Genomic DNA, 18662 nt, shown 5'->3' on the forward strand with positions numbered 1-18662 from the left:
GGGCACTGCGTGGATTAATTATGCAGTTGAGTGAGGGGTGGGTGTTACGATATCATGTTGCGTGCATATTCATGAAGCGAGGAGGAAAGGTGCGTTGCGCCCAAGGTCGCTCACGGTTGGTTGGCCTTGGCGTCCCAAGCAGGGCAGGACAACCACCCCCAACTCCAGAAATGCATGCTGTAAAAGGATTGAATATGTTTCCATGTGTAAAGCACGAATATATGCGCGGGGTATCATATCGCGACGCCTGGCCTAAGCCCAATAACCTCAACGCCAGCTCCATCTCCCGTGTTCCAACTCAGTCCAACTCTACCACATCGTCCTCAAGAATCTCACTAATCTTTCCCTTTGCCCTAGTCCCCGCAGCCCTCCCCGTTCTCTTCTTGGGGGCAGCCTTCTTGGTCCTAGCTTCTTGCAGCAAGAGCTCGTTGAAGATGTCCTCCACCCCTTCCTCATTGTTGTATTCAATCGCCCTAACCCGTTTCTTTGGCCGTGGCTGCTGCGCTTCTTGCTCGGTGCGCTCCTTCGCTTCGACCTCCCAGCGCTTCCTTATCTCGTCTTCGGTCTTGTTCTCCATGGTGTGGAAGGAGGCGTGGTGGCCACATCCGTCGCATTCGTATGAGGACGATGACTGGAATGCTGGTTAGCTAGTATACTGGCGGTATAGAGCTACAAGACCTACCTTCAGCGGATGCAACATGAAGCGCAAACACGGGCATTTCGCGGCGAGCAGAGACGGCTTGTGATTGCATTGGCCGCGGGGAGGGACATAGTTCATCTGCGTCCAGACATTGGGTGCGTTGCCAGCCATGTCGACGAGGCAGTTGTAGATGGAGTAGAGGCGGTCAACGACCCGGGTTGATCAAAGCGCGAGGTCGTCCATCGCATAGTGTTCACTGAGTGCACGGGTAGAGGTCGGGCTGCGCGCAAACGCCAAATTGACTCGAATTCACGTGCTTCGACTAGCCGTAACCGCATTGGGAAAACCCCGCTCCGCAAACCGTCTAGCAACGTCATAGCCGCCGTTCAACTGTGGCTTACACACATGCGCAGTGTATTCTTCTCCAATGAATATCAAAGCAAGGTACATTGTTCTCAGTAAGCACTGGTCTCACGCCACAGCCGTGCGGCATAGTCGGCATCGTCGGCTCAAGCAAACATATTCTAATAGTCAATCGGTCCGCATGGGTGTGAGAGTGTTTGATTTGGAATTGCCCCTCGTCCAAGCAAAGTATCATAACCCGACCAGAACTATGGCCAGACCTAGAACTGCCAATGACAGCAAACATGCCCCTCAACCGTAAGCAGCATAAGCGGACGGCTTCCCTCTACCCGTCATGCGTCGGCGGCAGACCCTCGCGGTTGAACCGAATCAGGCCTCGGCGCTAGGCCAGTGGTGGGGAACTTGGATGCGTAGGGCGCTTCTTGTCCAAGTTGACGATCGATACAGCGGGGTAGGAACTCGAGTATAAAGTCCGAGGTGAAGGCAGTCCAGCACGACACTTGGTCAGTTAACCTTCACAACCTGAACAACTCCACCAATCAACTTTCCACTCCACCAACTTATCAAGATGCCTGCCGGAGGATGCTTCTGTGGTAACGTCCGTTACGAGGTGCAGGGCGAGAGCGGAGGCAACGTACGTGGTATTCTGATAAGGTCCCTGTCGTCGCTAATAGGATATTCAGATCCTCTGCCACTGCCTTGACTGCCGCAAGATCACCGGATCCGCCTACTCAACCAACGCCGTCTACTCGGACGAGGGCTTCAAGGTCACCAAGGGTACGCCCAAGGCACACACAGTCAAAGGCGACAGCGGAAACGACGTGACTTCCATGTTCTGGTATGTATTCGCTACGGTATAGCGAGTCCTGTTCTGACCTCGTGTAGCGGCGACTGTGGCTCGACCATGTGGCGCCAAGGTGACACCTTTGCCGGCAAGCGCATCATCAAGGTCGGAACTCTTGATGACACTAAGATCCTCGACAACATGACGATGAACGCCGAGTTGTACGTCGACCACAGGCCGAAGTGGGTAGGCTCCCAGGAGAGCGCGGCGCAGAAGGCGGCCATGTAAGGACGAGCGGTCGACGGTCGAGCGGTTGGGAGCGGGAAAGAGCAACCGGAATAAGGTTTATAGTGTTACGACTGAGCCAAAGGCCAGACATCTACTCAGAGTCCGAACTCTCTGGTTCCTTCAAGCGTTCTCGCATCATCTGTGACTGTCAGTAGTGACCACACCATACGAACACCACACCTACCTGGTTCAAACGGGCCTTGAGCTCATTGATCCTCGTCTCCTTGACCAGAATGTGCTCCTCGTCGAGCTCCTCGATGATGTATTCGTTGTTGTTCTTGCTGTCAATGTCCACCAGCATGGCTTTGATGGAAGCGTCGCACTTGACGAGCGTGCCTGGGAATTCAGTATCGGGAAAACTGGTGGGAGAGGCGTGACATACCTCTGATAGCTTTGACCATGTTGGAGAGTGGATGCGATGTTGCGGGGTGCAGGTGGCTAAGTAGAAGACTGGACAACAGGGTGCGAGCGCGCAACTGACGCGATTGCTTGGCGCCATCATTTGCAAGCGCCAGCACGCCATTCCGGTGTCTCCACTGCATCACTTCGACACTCCCACCTTGGAATGATAAAGATATGCAAGGCTGATAACTCAACGTCATCTTCGCTCCATGGTGTTCAGCTTTATCATGATGAAGGCTGCAGACCTGTTCAATTTCTTCCTGGCATGAGATGCCACACAAAGATGGCTCCTTCGCGCCTCCTTCACCAGCTACTTGAAGAAGTAGCAAACGATGTGGGCAATGCAGGCGATACAACCGCGAACAGGCCATTCTTCACTGTCATCTCGCCCATGCCCTAATCACTGCCCTCGCGCTTCGTACGAGTCTTTCACTGAGGCAAACTTACGAATGCTTCGCTATCTCCACTCGATACCCACACTACACTCACTGTAGTTCAACCAACGCAATGGCTTATCTCAGTCTGCTCGCGGAAACGCCCTCAGCGGTTGAACCAAGCATCTTCCCCCGCGACGACGACACGGACGACGCCGAACTCTACCCAGAAGAACGCCAGAACGTCAAGTTCATTTCAAACTACTACTTCCTCATCATCATCCTCGCAGTCCTCATCCTCGTCGCAATATGGCTCATCCACCGCCGCAAAGTCCGTCGTCGGGCGCTCTGGCCTCGAAACGGGCAACAAGCATTGGCGAGAGACGCGGATGCCTGGCCTGGAACACGAAGGCTCCTACACGGGCGATGCAGAGCCACCAACTCTGTTCTCCTTCGCCCAACTGAGGGACTGGACGAGCGTGGGGAGGCGCCGCCACCGTATCAGCCAAAGTCGGAGGTATCTTCTACGACTATCGCTATACCGCTTCGGATTCTACCAGCAGACGGGAGCGAGCGATCATTGCCGCCGCAGTATAAAGCGCTGCCATAAGGTTGTCGAGAACTTGGCTTTTGACGGATCGAGATGACGAACGGCGTTGTGTGATCCAGGCTCAACTTTCGTATCCACCCGGTCGGAGACAGGCGTCGTTGTACTCGACAGCCGAAGCCTTCACCCGCCCGACAAGAGACTGCATAACCTTCGCAAGACCCCGAAGCAAAGATACAAGGACAGCATTTATCTAGAACAGCGATGGCTAGCAAAAGAAACACTCCAACAAGAGATCAGAGATAACACTACCATCCATCACATTCCCCATAGCCTTTGTCAGGAATTACAAACACCACAATCAATACAACAATCAATACCAGCCTCCCATTCCTTTTTTCTCCTTTCTCCATGCTCCCCTCACATTTGTCACTGCAAAGTCATCAACTCCAACAACTTACAACAACACCACAAACTCGCCTTACATATGCATGCATGCGTGATGTATAGATATAGCGGCGGAGATCCGTTCGATCAGCTGCATATTGCAAGCCACAGCCACGCAACAGTGGGGCTACGCATCGTTGGCGGACCGGACCCTTGCTGCTTGCCTTGCATGACCCCCCGCTAATGCCGCCGAATCGACGTATCCACGCGAATATTGTTGTTCTTTGTGAAGTGAACATGCGGGAGGTGGGAATGTGGGAATGTTGAATGTCATGGACGTGCTGATGCGAGGGGTTTGGTTGCTAATGTATCTGTTCGAACGCAATACCTTATCTAACCACAGTGTTAATACTACATCGATGCCGAGAGTTGACAAACCACTGCCGCACCACCTCTTCCAACCGCATACTCAAATCATTCTACTTCCACTCCCAGCATATCCATCTGCACTGCACACCTCGTCCGAGCCACCTCCCCCTCCCCCGAGCACACACGTCACATCACCGTTGTGTTATTCATCACCATGTCAGCTTACCCCACTAGCCCGTTTTCGCGGCTTGCATGCATCGTGCCTTTCCTCTTTGGGAAAAGCGGGGAGTGGGCGTAGAGGGGTGCGTATGACGCCATAAGTCCCGCTGTGGGCTTTGTAATGGATTGCGATATTACACAAATACATTTGTGCCTGACTAGTCGCGGATAGGTAAACGTGGGTTGGTGGCTTCATGCATGTTTCTACAGGTGCATTTTGCGATGCGATATCCGAGTTCGGGGCCGAAGGGACTTAGGACGAAGATGTTGAGAGGAGAGTGAAAGGTGGTATGGCGTTATTACGAATGCGTTACTGGGTACGTATCTGAGTTGCTTGCTAAACATAGCAAAGGTTGTGGCGTTGATACATCCGTTCGTCCATGCATCCATCTACTCATCGAGTCGCGCTGAGGATGCTTGTGAGTACGGCATCGACCACCGGTTTTCTCGCGTGGACAAGCCGCTTATTCCAAAAAAAAAGAACTAAGCATACTGGTTTACCGTACATATCTTCGATCTGTAGACACCTACTTCGGCGCCAACGTGGGCGACGTCTAGAACGCGCATATACCTAGCTATGCATGCACGCCATCTTGGCCTTTCCTTTTCCTGTCTCGTGTTGATATGTGTTGATATGGGGGGAGAGTAAGAGTAAGATATGTGTAATCAACTCGACCGAACTAAGGACGAGCGGGAGGCGAGGAAAGAGGAGGAAAGGGAGGCAAGATGTGTTGCTTGGTCAGCTGTAGATGGTGAGAAAGGGAGAGGGAGAGGGAGAGGGAGTGGCGGTATTTTGTGGTTATGTGCTGATTACGTGGGCAGGATGGGTGAAGGGGAATTGGAATGGATGGTCCAAGGGGTATCAGACTGTTCGCATGATCCAATACCATATAAGAGAAGGAGACACCAACGGTATCATCACTCAGAGTTCGACAATACTCATTGTATACCAAGACCCATCCACCTACATATAATTCCAATGTTCTCCTTCTTCTTCATTTACCCAGCTACCCCATAACAATACACACCGTTACCCAACCTGCTACTCCATCACTCCGCAGTCATGTCGACCTCCGGCGGCCTATTTATCGGTCAGTGACTAACTAACTAACCAAGTTTTCTCTTCTCCCAGCCATATAACCCTAACCCTTCTCCGTCGAAAGCGCACGTACGCATAATCTGCCTGCTAACCTTGAAATTATGCTAGTCTGCTGCACAGAATCCAGTACATCTGCCCTACTCCACCCATCCCATCACTTCAACACCACGCACGCCACAATCCACACCACTTCCGGCAGCCGCGTAACGCAGGAAGTCATAAACAGCATCTATTGGGCTGACCAATCTTCGAAGCTGGGACTGATCATTACGATGGGGCATGCCGGTATGTTCACTCCAACTTGAACGACCGAGAGAAGCGGTGGAAGATGCGGACTAATGCATGAATGATTGCTTAGGTTGTACACATCTCACAGCGGCTCCGGAGACCACTATCAGAACGGATATTCAGGCTCTCAGAGCGAGTCCATACGTCCGAAAAGAGATACAGACCGTAGGCTACGTCGTAGATTTGTATGGTCGGACACCAGGTACGGCGGCTACGGATGCGAGATTGAGAGAGGTTACGTATGTTATTCTTCCCTTTACCTCACACTTTGTCTTTTGTGGAAAAAGGAGTGGCTGACAAGAGAACAAGTGTGCCAAACACGGCTGGGGCGACTGGGACGACGGCGGCATCGACGGGAGTGTCGGGAGCGTCAGGACAGCAACGCACGGCGAACCAAGGGGAAAGTATGGGTCCGTTTTGGAGCTGAGTCTCGTCTCGTCTCGTCGGATCATCGTTGAATGATACAATACTCATAAATCTCACCACCCATCTTCCTTTACTTGAACTTTGGTAACGAGAGAAAGAAACAATATCATTCCATAAATAAAAACCATGATTCATTACAAGTCAATATGAGCGGGCCAGGCCAACAAATACACACATCTACATCCAACACCCTCCACTCCCAAACCAAAAACCAACACCTTCCAAAACCCGGGTATCCAAGAAATAAAAAGTCACAAAACCATCCATCACCCATCCCTCCCCTCTTTTCTCTCCCTCTCTCTCAACCTAAGGCAAATCCCCATACGTCTTCCCCCTCCTCCAAAACCTCTTACTCTTCTTCTCCTCCTCCTTCCTTTCCTGCCGTGGCGGCGGCATCTCCGGGGGCCCGCTATTTTTCAAAAAGTCGGCGAGGTCACTCGTTGCCGTTCTTGATCCACCTCCACCACCAGCGCGTACGTTGTCCGCGACAGCAGGGGCGCGAGCTTGTAATCTGGATTTGTTGTTGGCACCCGAGCCGGAGTAGGAGTTGGATGAGGAGATGGAACCAAAGGCGGGAGTGCTGTTATTATGATTGTTACCGTTGCCGTAGTTATTCCGCGGAGTGGATGTAGCGGATGACAACGATGGATTACTCGAAGCGGCCGCACGCGCACGCGCAGCAGCAATCGTCTCTTCACTCAGCATAAAAGGCTGAGGTTTACTAGTACTCGGAGGCTCCATCCCATTGAGGAAATCCATCAGACTCTCCTGTCGCGGGGCTTGCGGTCGCTTAGTTTCCGGGGCCTGTTGTCTCTGCACCTGCTGGGGCGGGTGTTGGTTAGTCGGCGTCGGAAGAGCGGTCAACTGATCCTCATCTTCATCCTCGTCGTCTTCATCCTCGTCAGACAGGTCGATGGCGTAGGGATCTTTGACACGGCGACGCGTGCGCGTGATGTGCGGTTCATCGGGGCCGGACATGCTGCCGGTGAGTTGTTGGGGTTGGTTGGAATACGCGGGCTGGACGACGCTGGGAGAGGGGATGAGGCCGGTGCGTGAATTGATGGTTTGCGTGCTGTCCTTTGATTCTAGGGTTGAGGAAGCGGAGCCGTATGCTGATTCGACGTTGCCGTGGCCACCGAGCATTGTCTCGAACTGGTCGGAATCGACGGTTGTACGGAAGGGCGCGACGTTTCGCGGGATTCTTGGTTGGCCGTGGTTTGCGTCGGGGGGTCCTTGGCGAATGAAGTCGATGAGATCGCCGTTGCCGGTGCTTAGACCTGCGGGACTGCGCGGCTCCATGTTTGGGCGTGCTCGCGTGGCTGATCCGTTGGCGCTGCTGGACTGCTTCGACATGGACATCTTACGTCCGAGAGACGATGTCGACTGGTTGCCGGACTTCTGGCCATTCCCGCTGATGTTGACAAAAGGCTGCACGGGCTTCTCTTGTCCAGGAGAAGGTCCAGTCGACCGAATAAAGTCAGCAAAGTCACGCATAGACTCAGACTCGATCTTCGGATCTCTCGCAAGCGGCCTGGTAACCACCTTCCGACTGGGTGAAGGCTTGTGATTGGCGGCGGTAGGTCCCTTTGCTCTCGGTGCTGTGGTGTTGGGCAGGTTCGCAGTGCCAAACGACTTGTCTTCGGCATTGACGCGGGGATACACAGTGACGGAAGATGCGGAGGGCCTGCGTAGTTCCGCCTTCTTGACGATGGGGGATTCCTTCTACAGATCATTAGCACATGTGATCAAGGGAAGCAAGCACGACTTACATCAGCAGTTCGCACGCTTTCGGGGGTTAATGTAAACTTTACCGTATCCTGTCCTTTGACCAAAGAGTCGAATTCGCGGGCGCGGTCTTCTTCAGACATGCGACCACTCAGTCCACGGGAGCGGTGGCTTCCAATGGACTCCCGTCCGCTTGAGACGACGGGATAAGCGCCCTGCTTCCGAAGAGAGGACGAGGTCGATGTACCGCGCTTCAGCGAAGAGTTGTCCGAAGATGATTTGTCGGCCACATGCGGAGAACGAGCCGAGTCGTCTGTAGATAGGCGGTTCGTCGCTCGTCGTTCGGATGTGTCAGTCGCAGAAGTAGGACTTCGCCTGGGACTGTCCGAGGTACGCACACTACGGCTCGTGTGAATCGACGGCGTCTTCTTTTTGTGCTGTGGAGTGTTGCTCTCAACTTCCTGCAGCGCTGGTAGTGACGAACCACGCGATGCTGAGCGAGCTAGATCCTGTCTCCTCGGTGCGCTGGTGGGACCTTCGTATGCGGCGGGGCCTGGGACCAACTCGGCGCCAGTGAAAGACCTTCTGTTGACTTCTTTACGTGCCACGGAACGGTCTGGTACATTGGGCTTGCTATCAGGCGAGGGTGTATTGCTGTACGTGAGCGAGGTCGGCGTAAAGTCGCGAGGTGGCACCTCAACGTAGCCTCCACTGCTCGGCCTCCTCCGCTCATGGGGCGAATCTGATGGGGAGTTTGAGGCTGACCGTATAACGCTGTCCGATGTTCGCGCGACGCCAATGGCACGATGCTGCTCCGGCTCGTCGTCTGATGGCTCGTCATCGAGATAGGATCGCCCTTCGGAGTGGACAGGGGCTTTTGGTGTTGCCAATGGTGTTCCAACGGGCGATTTGAGGCTCGAGCTGCGGGTTGAGAATGTGCGGACCAGTCCTGGAGGGCCGGGTCGTTCGATTGACATTCTCTTGGACCGCATAACCTGAGGTGGGCTTTCAGCGGTCGCCTCGTGCGTCTCTTCCGCATGCTCAGCCTTCTCAGTCTCCTCGACCTTCTCAGCTCGATGCTCTGGTTCCTGCGATGGTCCAACTGCGCTCCTTCGGAAGCCCATGCCGGTGGCCGCTGCGAATGCCACCATGGAGGCATCTTCCTCGGACGACTCATCTTGTTGATACTCAGTATCTTGTGCAGTCTCCTCTGTTGCTTGTAGGGGGGTATCCTCTTCCTCAGCTTGCGGGGGCATGGTGAATTGTGGTGCCTGGCGCAGCGGCATTGACAAGGGACGGGGTCTGTTGCTCTTGATGGAGGACTCCACCAGTGAAGACAGCAAAAGGACACTGGACGGCCGCTGGGGTCGCTGGACAGGCGTCTGCATGCCTGAGCCCTCGGCCCCGTCTTCATATGTAGGCGCCAGGCCAGGCACCTCGATCTCGTTGACGTCGTTGTCGCCGATGGGGAGGGGTATGTTGGCGGCGATGTCGGTCTCGGTAGGGGGGTGTTCGGGCAGGGGCTCATGCTCGCTGTGTAGGGTGTTGATGGTCTCGCGACTGGCTTTGCGGTGGTGCAGGCTCGAGTAGCTTGGGGCCTGCTGGACACCTCGCGGGGACATGGGCGTGATGGGGGACCGCACGCGTTTCCTCCACGTCCTCCAGAGCCTGCCCAGGGCCGAGTTGAGGGCAATCTTCTCCACGTCGGGCTCTTCGATGATCAGGCGCTCGATGAGCTGCTGCTCGTGGTCGTCGTTCTGCTGGGCCAACTTCTTCATCCGCGCTGCCATGCGCGAAAAGGCCGCCGAGCCAGCGACCAGTAGTAATTGCTCGGCCACGTACTCGATGACCGAGGTGAGGAAGATGGCAGAGGCCCAGGCGACCAGCCCAGCCTCGTCGTCCTCGTCGTCGTCCATGCTGAGGCCGCGCTCCTGCTGCACATAGCGCTCCTCGTCTTCGTCCTCGAGCTCGCCCAGGCGGGTGTAGACCATGATGCGCAGGCGGGTGCGCTTCCACACCTTCTCCACGTCCCACCGCTCAGCAGCCCGGGCATGCGCTGTGGACAGCTCGTCGTCGTCCTCGCCGGCCAGCAGGCCCTGCAGCTCCTCGTCGGCCGCCTCAATGGCATCGCGGGCCAGTCGCGGCTTGAGCACGTCGGACACGGCGGGGCGGATGGCCGTCAGGGCGGGCGAGCGCGCACTAGAGAGGAAAGCGAAGAGCAGGTGGTCGAGGAAGGCATTGAGGAGGGCCAATGCCTGTTCGGAGAAGATGGCGTTCTGCAGCTCGTCTGTGTTGGCGTCCTGGTCGCGCAGCTGGGCATTGTGGTGGTCCGTCACCGTCTGCGAGGCGACGGATGCCGCAATGTAGGCCGGCGCAGGCCGCACCGTCGTGGGCATCTGGAAGGTGACGGAGCTGGCCAGCGAGGGCGTCTTGTCGCTGCTGAAGCTGTGGCTCCGCGACGAGCGCGACGAGGCCATTCCCGCCATGCCAGTCGTCTCGGACAGGGCGTGTCGATGCATGGCGCAGGAGGTCGAGCATGCACGTCGGGAAACGGGGATATCGATTAGGCAGAGTAATATGCGCTGCGCACGAAGAAAAGTACAGCGCTCCACGCTACTACTACCACAAAGTTACGGTATTGCGATCATGAATTCGACACTCAAGCAACAAGAGAACGGGCAAAAGCACGGGCAAACGGCAGATGGGAGATTGGGCGAGCAAAAGAGTATCAGACCAGAATCGGGGTTGTCACGGCTTGTGAGAGACATCCCAGCGGCGATCCTGGACGGTAGTCTCCTGCAATGTGCCCTGGCCTAGCTGCTTTGCCCGTAGTCGCTGTGTGGCTTCTCGCCCTCCACAGCAAGAGAGTCTAAGACAGGCTTTGTGCCACGCCGGCGTAAAGCCGCTCTACATATTGCAGTACATGTCTAGTAGCTGTCTACCAAAGTGTGGCCAGTCAAGGTGGAGTCGTCGCACCATGGGACCAGGACCACGTCTCTGTTCCGCGCACCACGCTCGCCGTACCTGCAGCTTTTCTTTTTGCCCAACAGCCACCCTGCATCCCCGGGACGGATATTATCGTGCTGCGAAACAAAGTCGCCGTGTTTTCGGCGCGAGACAGTCACACAAGACACGTCTGCGACAGACACCTCCAGGGCTGTATTGCCGACCCAGGGTCACGCGTCCCGCCGACGTGGTTCGCGACGAGTCAGCGCATCCTTTCGCTAATCTCAGGGGCTGGGCTGGAGCTGGACAATTATGGTTCTCGACGCCGTACTTTGTACGGCATACTGCAGTTTGTATAGGCTGGGCTAGCATGGAAGGCGTCGCCGTTCTGAGAGTGCAGATCGTGAGGATGTAGTCACATCTACAAAAATACCTTTTAGGGCAGCCGCGACTAGCGTCTCCATCACACTCTGCGTCAGCGGCGGATTTAGAGCTACCACAAGTCTTGCATCTACTTTCCCCATTTAATTAGCAGAACTACGCCGCTTCCTGAGTCCGTTGCCTGGGCTACATTCAAAGTTGGCGTCTACATTGATGTGCATCCTAATCCTTTATAAAAAAGTTGACAGAGTATAGGCAGCAAATAACACGAAGTCGGTCTGGTATATTGGCTCTACTTGTATGTGCTGCTAAGTACAGAACCAACCCTCGTGGTCCTCCTCGATCAATCCTCCTAAGCGAGGCTTCCACGCCGTCTTCATAGTCTACCTGCTTGCATCACGGCGGAGTCCAATCTTTTTCATCGCACCCTTCAACACACGTTTCAAGCTGCGGCCACTCGATCGCTTCTTCGCCTGTCCTGCGCATGCATTGCCTGACTGTGCCTGGCTGGTATCATCCTTGAACTTCGGCGATTTGGCAACAGCTGCAATGTTCTCAGGACTTGTTGTTGTAACCTGAGCTTCATCGCGATCATGCGGAGGAGAATGATCATTGCCACTGAGGTCTGGCGGAGTGGGGTGGCTTTTGTTTCGATGACCGAGCGATCTGGTGATGTCGTGTGAGGCCTGGCTCTGTGGAGATTTGCGTTCGTCTGCCAATACAGCAACACACTGTGGTCGCGAGCGCGCGTGAGGATCAGTAGGAAGGACTGACGGTGCCGACGTTCTCTTCTCTTGACCTGTCTCTTCCGCCCCAGTGCTCACGGGTCGCTTCGAGATCTCCATCTTCTTGACCCGCTCAAGTTGTACCCGTATCGCATCGCGGGTTGCCTTGTCCGAAGCGCGCTGCTGTTCGCTGGAACGAATCTGAGAACGAATCTCTGACTGGAGACGTGCATTCTCTTCAAAAAGATAGTCCAGACTGGGCCAAGCTGGGCTGTGGTTTGGATTCTGTTGACCGAGCTGCATACGGGCTTGGAACTGTTCAGGAGTCTCCAAGGGCAATCCTTTGGGACTGAATGCATGATTGATACCGGGCTCGGACGGCTTTGAGGTCTTGTTACGTTCCGCTTGGTGTCGCGCATCGATAGGCTCATCGCGATAGTGGGAGAAGTTGTGGTCAGCCATGGCTTTATTGAGTCTTTCGTCAGCGGTTACCTAGGTACTTTAGTGAATGTTGCGCGGTACCCACTGTCGAATGCATCCCGCTATCTCAGTATCAATAGCGGGAAAGCGCGCAGATTCGAGATATATCTGCTGTTAAGAGGGCTGAGACTGAAAGTGATGCAGCTCAAGGAAGTCTCGTGCGCGTAGTGGAAGGGTGGAGCTCGGGCCTGGCAGTGTTTGCTCATGGCGACCAGTGGTGAACTCGAGTTGTTGTCTGTATTCGGCTTTCGCATGGTAGATTCTCCGCGTTCACTTCTTTCAGCATTGCTCTCACCTCTAGGAACATTGCGTGAGTGGGTTATACCTATGTAAGCTCCACGTGGTGCTGCACCAAACGGTAATGCTGCTTGTATTCGCTACTGTCTACGCGACCTGTTCAGCTGAGTAGCGAGTGAGCTCTGCTTGAAAGTAATCTCAGGTGTCCCATGTATGCAACAGTCCAGATGGCTTCGGGCTTCTTCATTCTGCGTTCAGAGCCTCACGAACCGCTCTGGGGACCTACGCGTATCGTGAGACTTCAAAACACAATGCAGTCGCCGTGTGATTTTGCAACTGCTTCTTGAACAAACCCGAATGGCACATGTTTTGCAAACACAAGCTAGATGCAAAAAACGCGCAGGGCAGGAGCGTCGTGGTTGCTGTTACCCCATCGCAATCGCTCATTGGCCACGGCTGCAGCCCAAGCTTCCTCCCCTCATCATGCTCCAACTTCATGACATGACCACACAACGCGATTCATCCTTCTTTCTCGATTGTTTGCTCCCTGCTCCTTCAATTTCGTCGCGTTCCAAGGTTGTTTCGAGCCTCGATGCTTCGCGCTTCGTCAGGCGATGCCATTGAGGTATGGCCAGACCAGCCACGAGCTTCTGCGCGAGTGTAGGCAACTACCTATATCTAGATCAAGACAGCTGGATCCGTAGTGGGGATCGTTCACTTGTACCGTCTTGAGCGAACGTCGAATACTGCTGCCCCATGCTCACCAAGGCGCCGAGGCAACTGAAGCGGAAGGAACGACATCGCGTTTCTGGTCTGTCGCTGCCAGAAGGAGCGGAGTAAGAACATATCCATTCTACTGTCCAGTTTGGAAGACACCACTCAGGTAAACAACAGATGGTGGTAGCACGTGGCCCCTCGACGTACTCCAGTCTTCCTTCTCTTACTCTGCCCTCTCCCTCATCCTCTGGCGCAGCGTCACCTCGATGTGAGCGAATGGCCGCCATGTTGTCCCACTCGCGAGGCGGTACCTACAGTCGGAACAGACCTCGCTGCTGTTAATCGATCCCATGTCCTCGGCATAGGTACATGCCAAGGCGTGTCCGTCGACGAACCGAGACCGACAACATGGCTCACCTACAAACCTATCACGACCCCAATGGCAGCAGGGCCGATGATAGACGTGTTCGATATAACACATGTACCGCTGTGTGATGGGGACGTCTTATCCGAGCGACCAATTCGAAGCCCTGGAGGTGCCGACGGGAGTGATTGGACGAACACTGACCTTTCGCAGACAAGACCATATTGCCAGTGTACAAACACGCAAACACTACGTGAGGCTCCTTCATTGTGCAGCGACAGAGACAAGATCGCGGAACCGTCTGCTCGCAATCCCTTGTTCAACCCGACGTTTGGCGTCGCAACTGCTACTTCGTCAATGCGTCATTGGCATTCACCATGATTGGCCCATGTCGATACAGTGGACCATGAATCGCCGACAATCACTTCTCCAGCATCTTCGGGAGCTCAGAGGCAGTGATCCGGAGAAGCTAATTGCGCCATGGACTGAGAGCGGGTGGAGTTGTACTAACGCGAGATCAGTGCGCATAACCTATAGCATCATCGACCCCCATCCGGCAGCGACGCCAACATCTACCCCGGATTTTCCAACACCATGCTACTGGCGCCATTTCCGGAGGCCTAGCTTCCCGGAGGTCGGCCATGGCCAAAATCTTCCCCCGTATCGTTCCGAGCGCTTCGTCCAGCGTAGCCTGTGCTGCTGCAGGTACACCCGTTGCTGCCACCCCACCACACCCATATCGCGCTGCAGGTCATCAATCGTCCCGGACCGCACCAGAGGGGTCGTGCCACACATTGCTTCTGTGCGCACGCCGGGTATCGCAGCGACGCAGCCCAGAGGCCAATGCCATGTGGCAGAGACACCGTTCGCCGATGGTTGCGTTGGTGGGAACGGATCGACGTTGAGACGTCTGATGGTTGGCCTCCCATATCTCCCAGCGCAGCTAGACGTCGTCTCGCGAACGACTCGCAATGTCTGGTGGTCTTGCGTCTCCGGTTGGTATAGGCCGCACGTGTGAGCACTGTCCATGCTCAGCACCACCACTCCACTGGCTGACTGGCTGCCTGGCGTGAACCATGCAGATGAGGCTCCCTGGATCAGCGCAAGCTATCATCTGGGGAAATACAAGCATTCTCGACCGCGCTCCAGCACACGAGCGGGCCTCCAGCCTTGCCTAAAGCGGAGATGACACCGCCACATGCACGGTTCCTGATCTTCACGTCAAACGTCAGGCTGTTTGTGAACTGTGATGTGACGTTTGCGCAGATGGTGCTACTTGTGAGATATTGACATTGTGAAAAGCTGTTGTTGTTTCGCTGGCGGGCAAGCATGTCATCCAGGGCGCAACGGCCGGCGGCGTTACTCGATAGGCTAACGTAACATGGAAATTCGCCCATGTCCCTTATCTCTGGTGCCAGGGGTCATGCAGTGCTAGCGGATCGACGGCTCGCCCGCAACCCCGCTAAGCCCAACGTCGACGCACGATAATGTTGAGCCGACGTCGCTGTGCGGCTTTTTTACCTTTGTCGGGATGTCTCGAACGCGCTGGATTAATCACAATCGTGGGGTTGGAGAGGGATTATCATTTGGATGACGGCAATTCGTGCAACTCGAATGTGCCGCGTGCGCGCTGTGTCGCCGGCGGGCCAGGAAACCTGTGGGGTTGAGATGGGAATCTTCCAGCCGTACCATCGAAGTCGAGACGACACCAGCGACAGAGACTTCCAGCGCTCTTCTAGAATAATGCACGTCCTCTGGTCCCAGACAATAAAACGGACACACCGGTCGGAAGGCTATTAGAGTCTCGGATGCTGACTACAAGAAACGACGTTGAGCGGTTTGCGTGATGCTGCCATGACGAGGCAGGACTAACTGCAACTGCAGCCATTGGCCCGAACCGGCCTTATCGCCCCCCGATGTCAACCCCGGGCAACGGCGCGCCCTGCCCAGCGCGACGGTTATGCACTACAGCGAGCTGGGCATGCAGGTGTCGCGAGACGTGGACGCACAGGGTCTGGGTATTCAGGGTTGCGCAGCTCGTGTTGGGCACAAGTTGACGATGCATACGAACGGCCATCGCAAAGCAATAGTCGTGTGGAGCGGTGTGTCGTAACTGTCGTTGGTACGGGCCAAGGCCGAAGGGCATGACCAATTCGGCAGTACCTGGATAAAATTAGCTGCCCTTACAGCGACGCTACCCAGCGTCAAATCGCTCAAACTCGGAAGCTGGTGAGGCTGTGCGTCTGTGCGTTCGCCCGTCAGCCAACATCACGATGCGCGACAAAGACCGCGTGGGCCTATGGTAAGCCTTGGAAACCGGCGACGCGAGATTGGGCACAATATCACCAGAGAGACGGTACAACCGTGGCTAGCGGAAGCCTAGAGATTGCAGAGTGGGCAAGGCATGCTGGGATGCGGCGTAAAGTCGCGCGTTTAGAGACATTGATTGCTTCTTCATCCCACGGAAACAGTTCGGCGACGCCTCTTGGCTACGGCCAGCCTAAGTAGTATCTGAGCACGGCTAGCCCCGCCACAGGCCGAGACAGTCAAAGCAATCCAGCATTCTTACCTTATAACAGACCCCCAGGCCCGCTATCCTTATCTACTTACCCATCATAACTCCCCACTTCACACAGAGACCCCTCTTATAACCCCTCCACTGCCTTGTCTTGTCGCAGTCAAGAGTTACTTGCTATTCCCTCACCACCACACATACACAACCACAGTCATGGTACGTGTCGCCGACTGCTACTACACGCGACTCTTGCTGACCATGTTCTAGGCGAACTCAACGATTGTTTCCAATGCGGCCAACGTAAGTCTACTGCTCGCGTGCTACATCCAAACACATGCTAACGCGCATTGCAGCTCAAGAAGTACCTTGACCTCCCCCAAAAGGGCGCTGTCATGGCCGAGTACGTCTGGATAGACGGTTCCAACGGAATCCGCTCCAAGTCAAAGGTGAGCATTTTCCAGCTTTCCGATCCTTCAACCCGATCTCCACGATCTCTGCGATATACCGCGGCATTTGCACCACGCTACGGCTGCGGATCGGTCTAGTCTGCGGTTCGAGGTTTCTAGCCGAGAGCAGCAACTGGCTGCGACGCGCCGTGCGATACACAATCTGGAGAAGCCATTCGACGACTGGAGTCGCGAGCGTGGTGGTCTGCATGTGTGACGCACATGGCGCCAATCGCTCCTTCTGCCGGGAGTTTTGGCGTTCCTTCTTATCGCACCCCACCACCAGCCACAGCCCGCAGTGACGTCGTTCCCTTATCCCACCCGACTTCATTCCGATTACCCGAGGCTCATACTGACATGCACGCAGACGCTCAAGTCGAAGGTCGAGAGCCTCAAGGACCTCCCAGAATGGAACTTTGACGGTTCGTCGACGGGCCAGGCGCCCGGCGACAACTCGGACGTCTACCTCCGCCCCGTTGCATACTACCCCGACCCCTTCCGTCTGGGCGACAATGTCCTGGTCATGTGCGAGACGTACATGTCGGATGGCTCGCCCAACGCCTACAACTTCCGTCACGACGCCGCCATCATCTTCGAGAAGCACAAGGAGCACGGCTTCTGGTTCGGTCTGGAGCAGGAGTACACCCTTCTCGACGAGTTTGGCTGGCCTTACGGATGGCCCAAGAACGGCTTCCCCGCCCCCCAGGGCCCCTACTACTGCGGTGTCGGTACCGGCAAGGTCTTCTGCCGTGACATTGTCGAGGCTCACTACAAGGCCTGCATGTACGCCGAGATTGCCATCTCCGGCACCAACGCCGAGGTCATGCCCGCCCAGTGGGAGTACCAAGTCGGTCCCTGCCCCGACATCTCGCTCGGTGACCAGCTCTGGATGTCGCGCTTCCTGCTCCACCGCGTCGCTGAGGAGTTCGGTGCCAAGGTTACCTTTGCGCCCAAGCCCATCCCCGGTGACTGGAACGGTGCCGGTCTGCACACCAACGTCTCCACCAACGAGACTCGTGGCGACAACGGCATGAAGGCCATTGAGGCCGCCATGGAGAAGCTGTCCACCCGCCAAGCCGAGCACATGGCCGTCTACGGCTCAGACAACCAGCTCCGCATGACCGGCAAGCACGAGACTGCCTCCTACGACAAGTTCACCTGGGGCGTCGCCAACCGCGGTTCCTCCGTCCGTATCCCCCGCGCCGTCGCAGCCGAGGGCAAGGGCTACTTCGAGGACCGCCGCCCGGCCTCCAACGGTGACCCATACCAGATCACCGGCATAATCGCCGAGACCATGTACGGCAAGGTCGAGGGCGCCGATGTCGCCAGGTTCGCCAAGAAGGCGGAAACCGTCGAGACCGAGATGGTCATTGACATCCACAAGCCATAAACAAGTCTTCCTTTGCTCCCTCTTCTTCATACCCCCTTTCGCGCTTAGACTATTTGTTTGATGATGTCGCCGCCGCCTTCTCTTGATGGCTGGCTCTTGGGCAACAGTGGTTCGGTCGCGTTTCTCCCTCTTGCATACATCGATTGAGGTTGCTTGACGACTTGGAATGGAACTGGAACGTAATAGCACGAGCAATGAATTTATGTCCACTGTCTTGACTTGTCATCTTGATCTTGACTATGTAATGTCGCCTGTCGCCGTTCTCTCTTGCGCTCGTTGACATGCAGCTGCTACTATACCGACAGCGAACTGCTACGATTAGTCCCTGCTGATATAAGCCCGCTGCGATTGGTGGAATGTAAGACTATTCCTCCCGCTGCACTACCACCATTGAGAATGTCTTTCTATTCGTATTTCGCAGATCAGGATTACTTTTCCGCATCGTCCTAACAGTCGTCATACAACGAGAGCTTGCTGCTGTACTGTGCCTACCTTTTCCACCTGCACACACCCCGGATAAACCCTTAGCCGCACTAGTAAAGGCGCATTC

The 18662-nt window shown here is 55.4% G+C and overlaps 7 protein-coding genes across 7 annotated transcripts; 3 read left to right on the forward strand and 4 right to left on the reverse strand.

Moving 5' to 3' along the window:
• Window positions 1-298: 298 nt before the first annotated feature.
• On the reverse strand, window positions 299-811 carry J4E86_007242 (uncharacterized protein; the record flags this gene model as incomplete). Its single annotated transcript, XM_051447764.1, has 2 exons — window positions 299-631; window positions 683-811. The coding sequence occupies 2 exons, from the start codon at window positions 809-811 to the stop codon at window positions 299-301; spliced, it is 462 nt and encodes a 153-aa protein (XP_051301362.1).
• A 760-nt stretch (window positions 812-1571) lies between these two features.
• Window positions 1572-2075, forward strand: J4E86_007243 (uncharacterized protein; the record flags this gene model as incomplete). Its single annotated transcript, XM_051447765.1, has 3 exons — window positions 1572-1637; window positions 1687-1841; window positions 1889-2075. 3 exons carry the CDS (start codon window positions 1572-1574, stop codon window positions 2073-2075), a joined length of 408 nt encoding a protein of 135 aa, XP_051301363.1.
• Window positions 2076-2166: 91 nt separating this feature from the next.
• J4E86_007244 (uncharacterized protein) lies at window positions 2167-2476 on the reverse strand (the record flags this gene model as incomplete). Its single annotated transcript, XM_051447766.1, has 3 exons — window positions 2167-2214; window positions 2260-2411; window positions 2458-2476. 3 exons carry the CDS (start codon window positions 2474-2476, stop codon window positions 2167-2169), a joined length of 219 nt encoding a protein of 72 aa, XP_051301364.1.
• A 508-nt stretch (window positions 2477-2984) lies between these two features.
• Window positions 2985-3461, forward strand: J4E86_007245 (uncharacterized protein; the record flags this gene model as incomplete). Its single annotated transcript, XM_051447767.1, has 2 exons — window positions 2985-3182; window positions 3318-3461. 2 exons carry the CDS (start codon window positions 2985-2987, stop codon window positions 3459-3461), a joined length of 342 nt encoding a protein of 113 aa, XP_051301365.1.
• Window positions 3462-6492: 3031 nt separating this feature from the next.
• Window positions 6493-10430, reverse strand: J4E86_007246 (uncharacterized protein; the record flags this gene model as incomplete). Its single annotated transcript, XM_051447768.1, has 2 exons — window positions 6493-7908; window positions 7956-10430. 2 exons carry the CDS (start codon window positions 10428-10430, stop codon window positions 6493-6495), a joined length of 3891 nt encoding a protein of 1296 aa, XP_051301366.1.
• A 1191-nt stretch (window positions 10431-11621) lies between these two features.
• J4E86_007247 (uncharacterized protein) lies at window positions 11622-12425 on the reverse strand (the record flags this gene model as incomplete). The annotated part of the gene is made up of 1 exon (XM_051447769.1): window positions 11622-12425. One exon carries the CDS (start codon window positions 12423-12425, stop codon window positions 11622-11624), a length of 804 nt encoding a protein of 267 aa, XP_051301367.1.
• Window positions 12426-16489: 4064 nt separating this feature from the next.
• GLN1 (glutamate--ammonia ligase) lies at window positions 16490-18112 on the forward strand (the record flags this gene model as incomplete). Its single annotated transcript, XM_051447770.1, has 4 exons — window positions 16490-16492; window positions 16544-16576; window positions 16630-16722; window positions 17090-18112. The coding sequence occupies 4 exons, from the start codon at window positions 16490-16492 to the stop codon at window positions 18110-18112; spliced, it is 1152 nt and encodes a 383-aa protein (XP_051301368.1).
• Between the last annotated feature and the right edge of the window lie 550 nt (window positions 18113-18662).

The sequence above is a fragment of the Alternaria arbusti genome (assembly GCF_024043155.1).
Source record: "Alternaria arbusti strain BMP 1465 chromosome Unknown scaffold_9, whole genome shotgun sequence".
In the NCBI taxonomy this organism is placed as follows: Eukaryota; Fungi; Ascomycota; class Dothideomycetes; order Pleosporales; family Pleosporaceae; genus Alternaria; species Alternaria arbusti.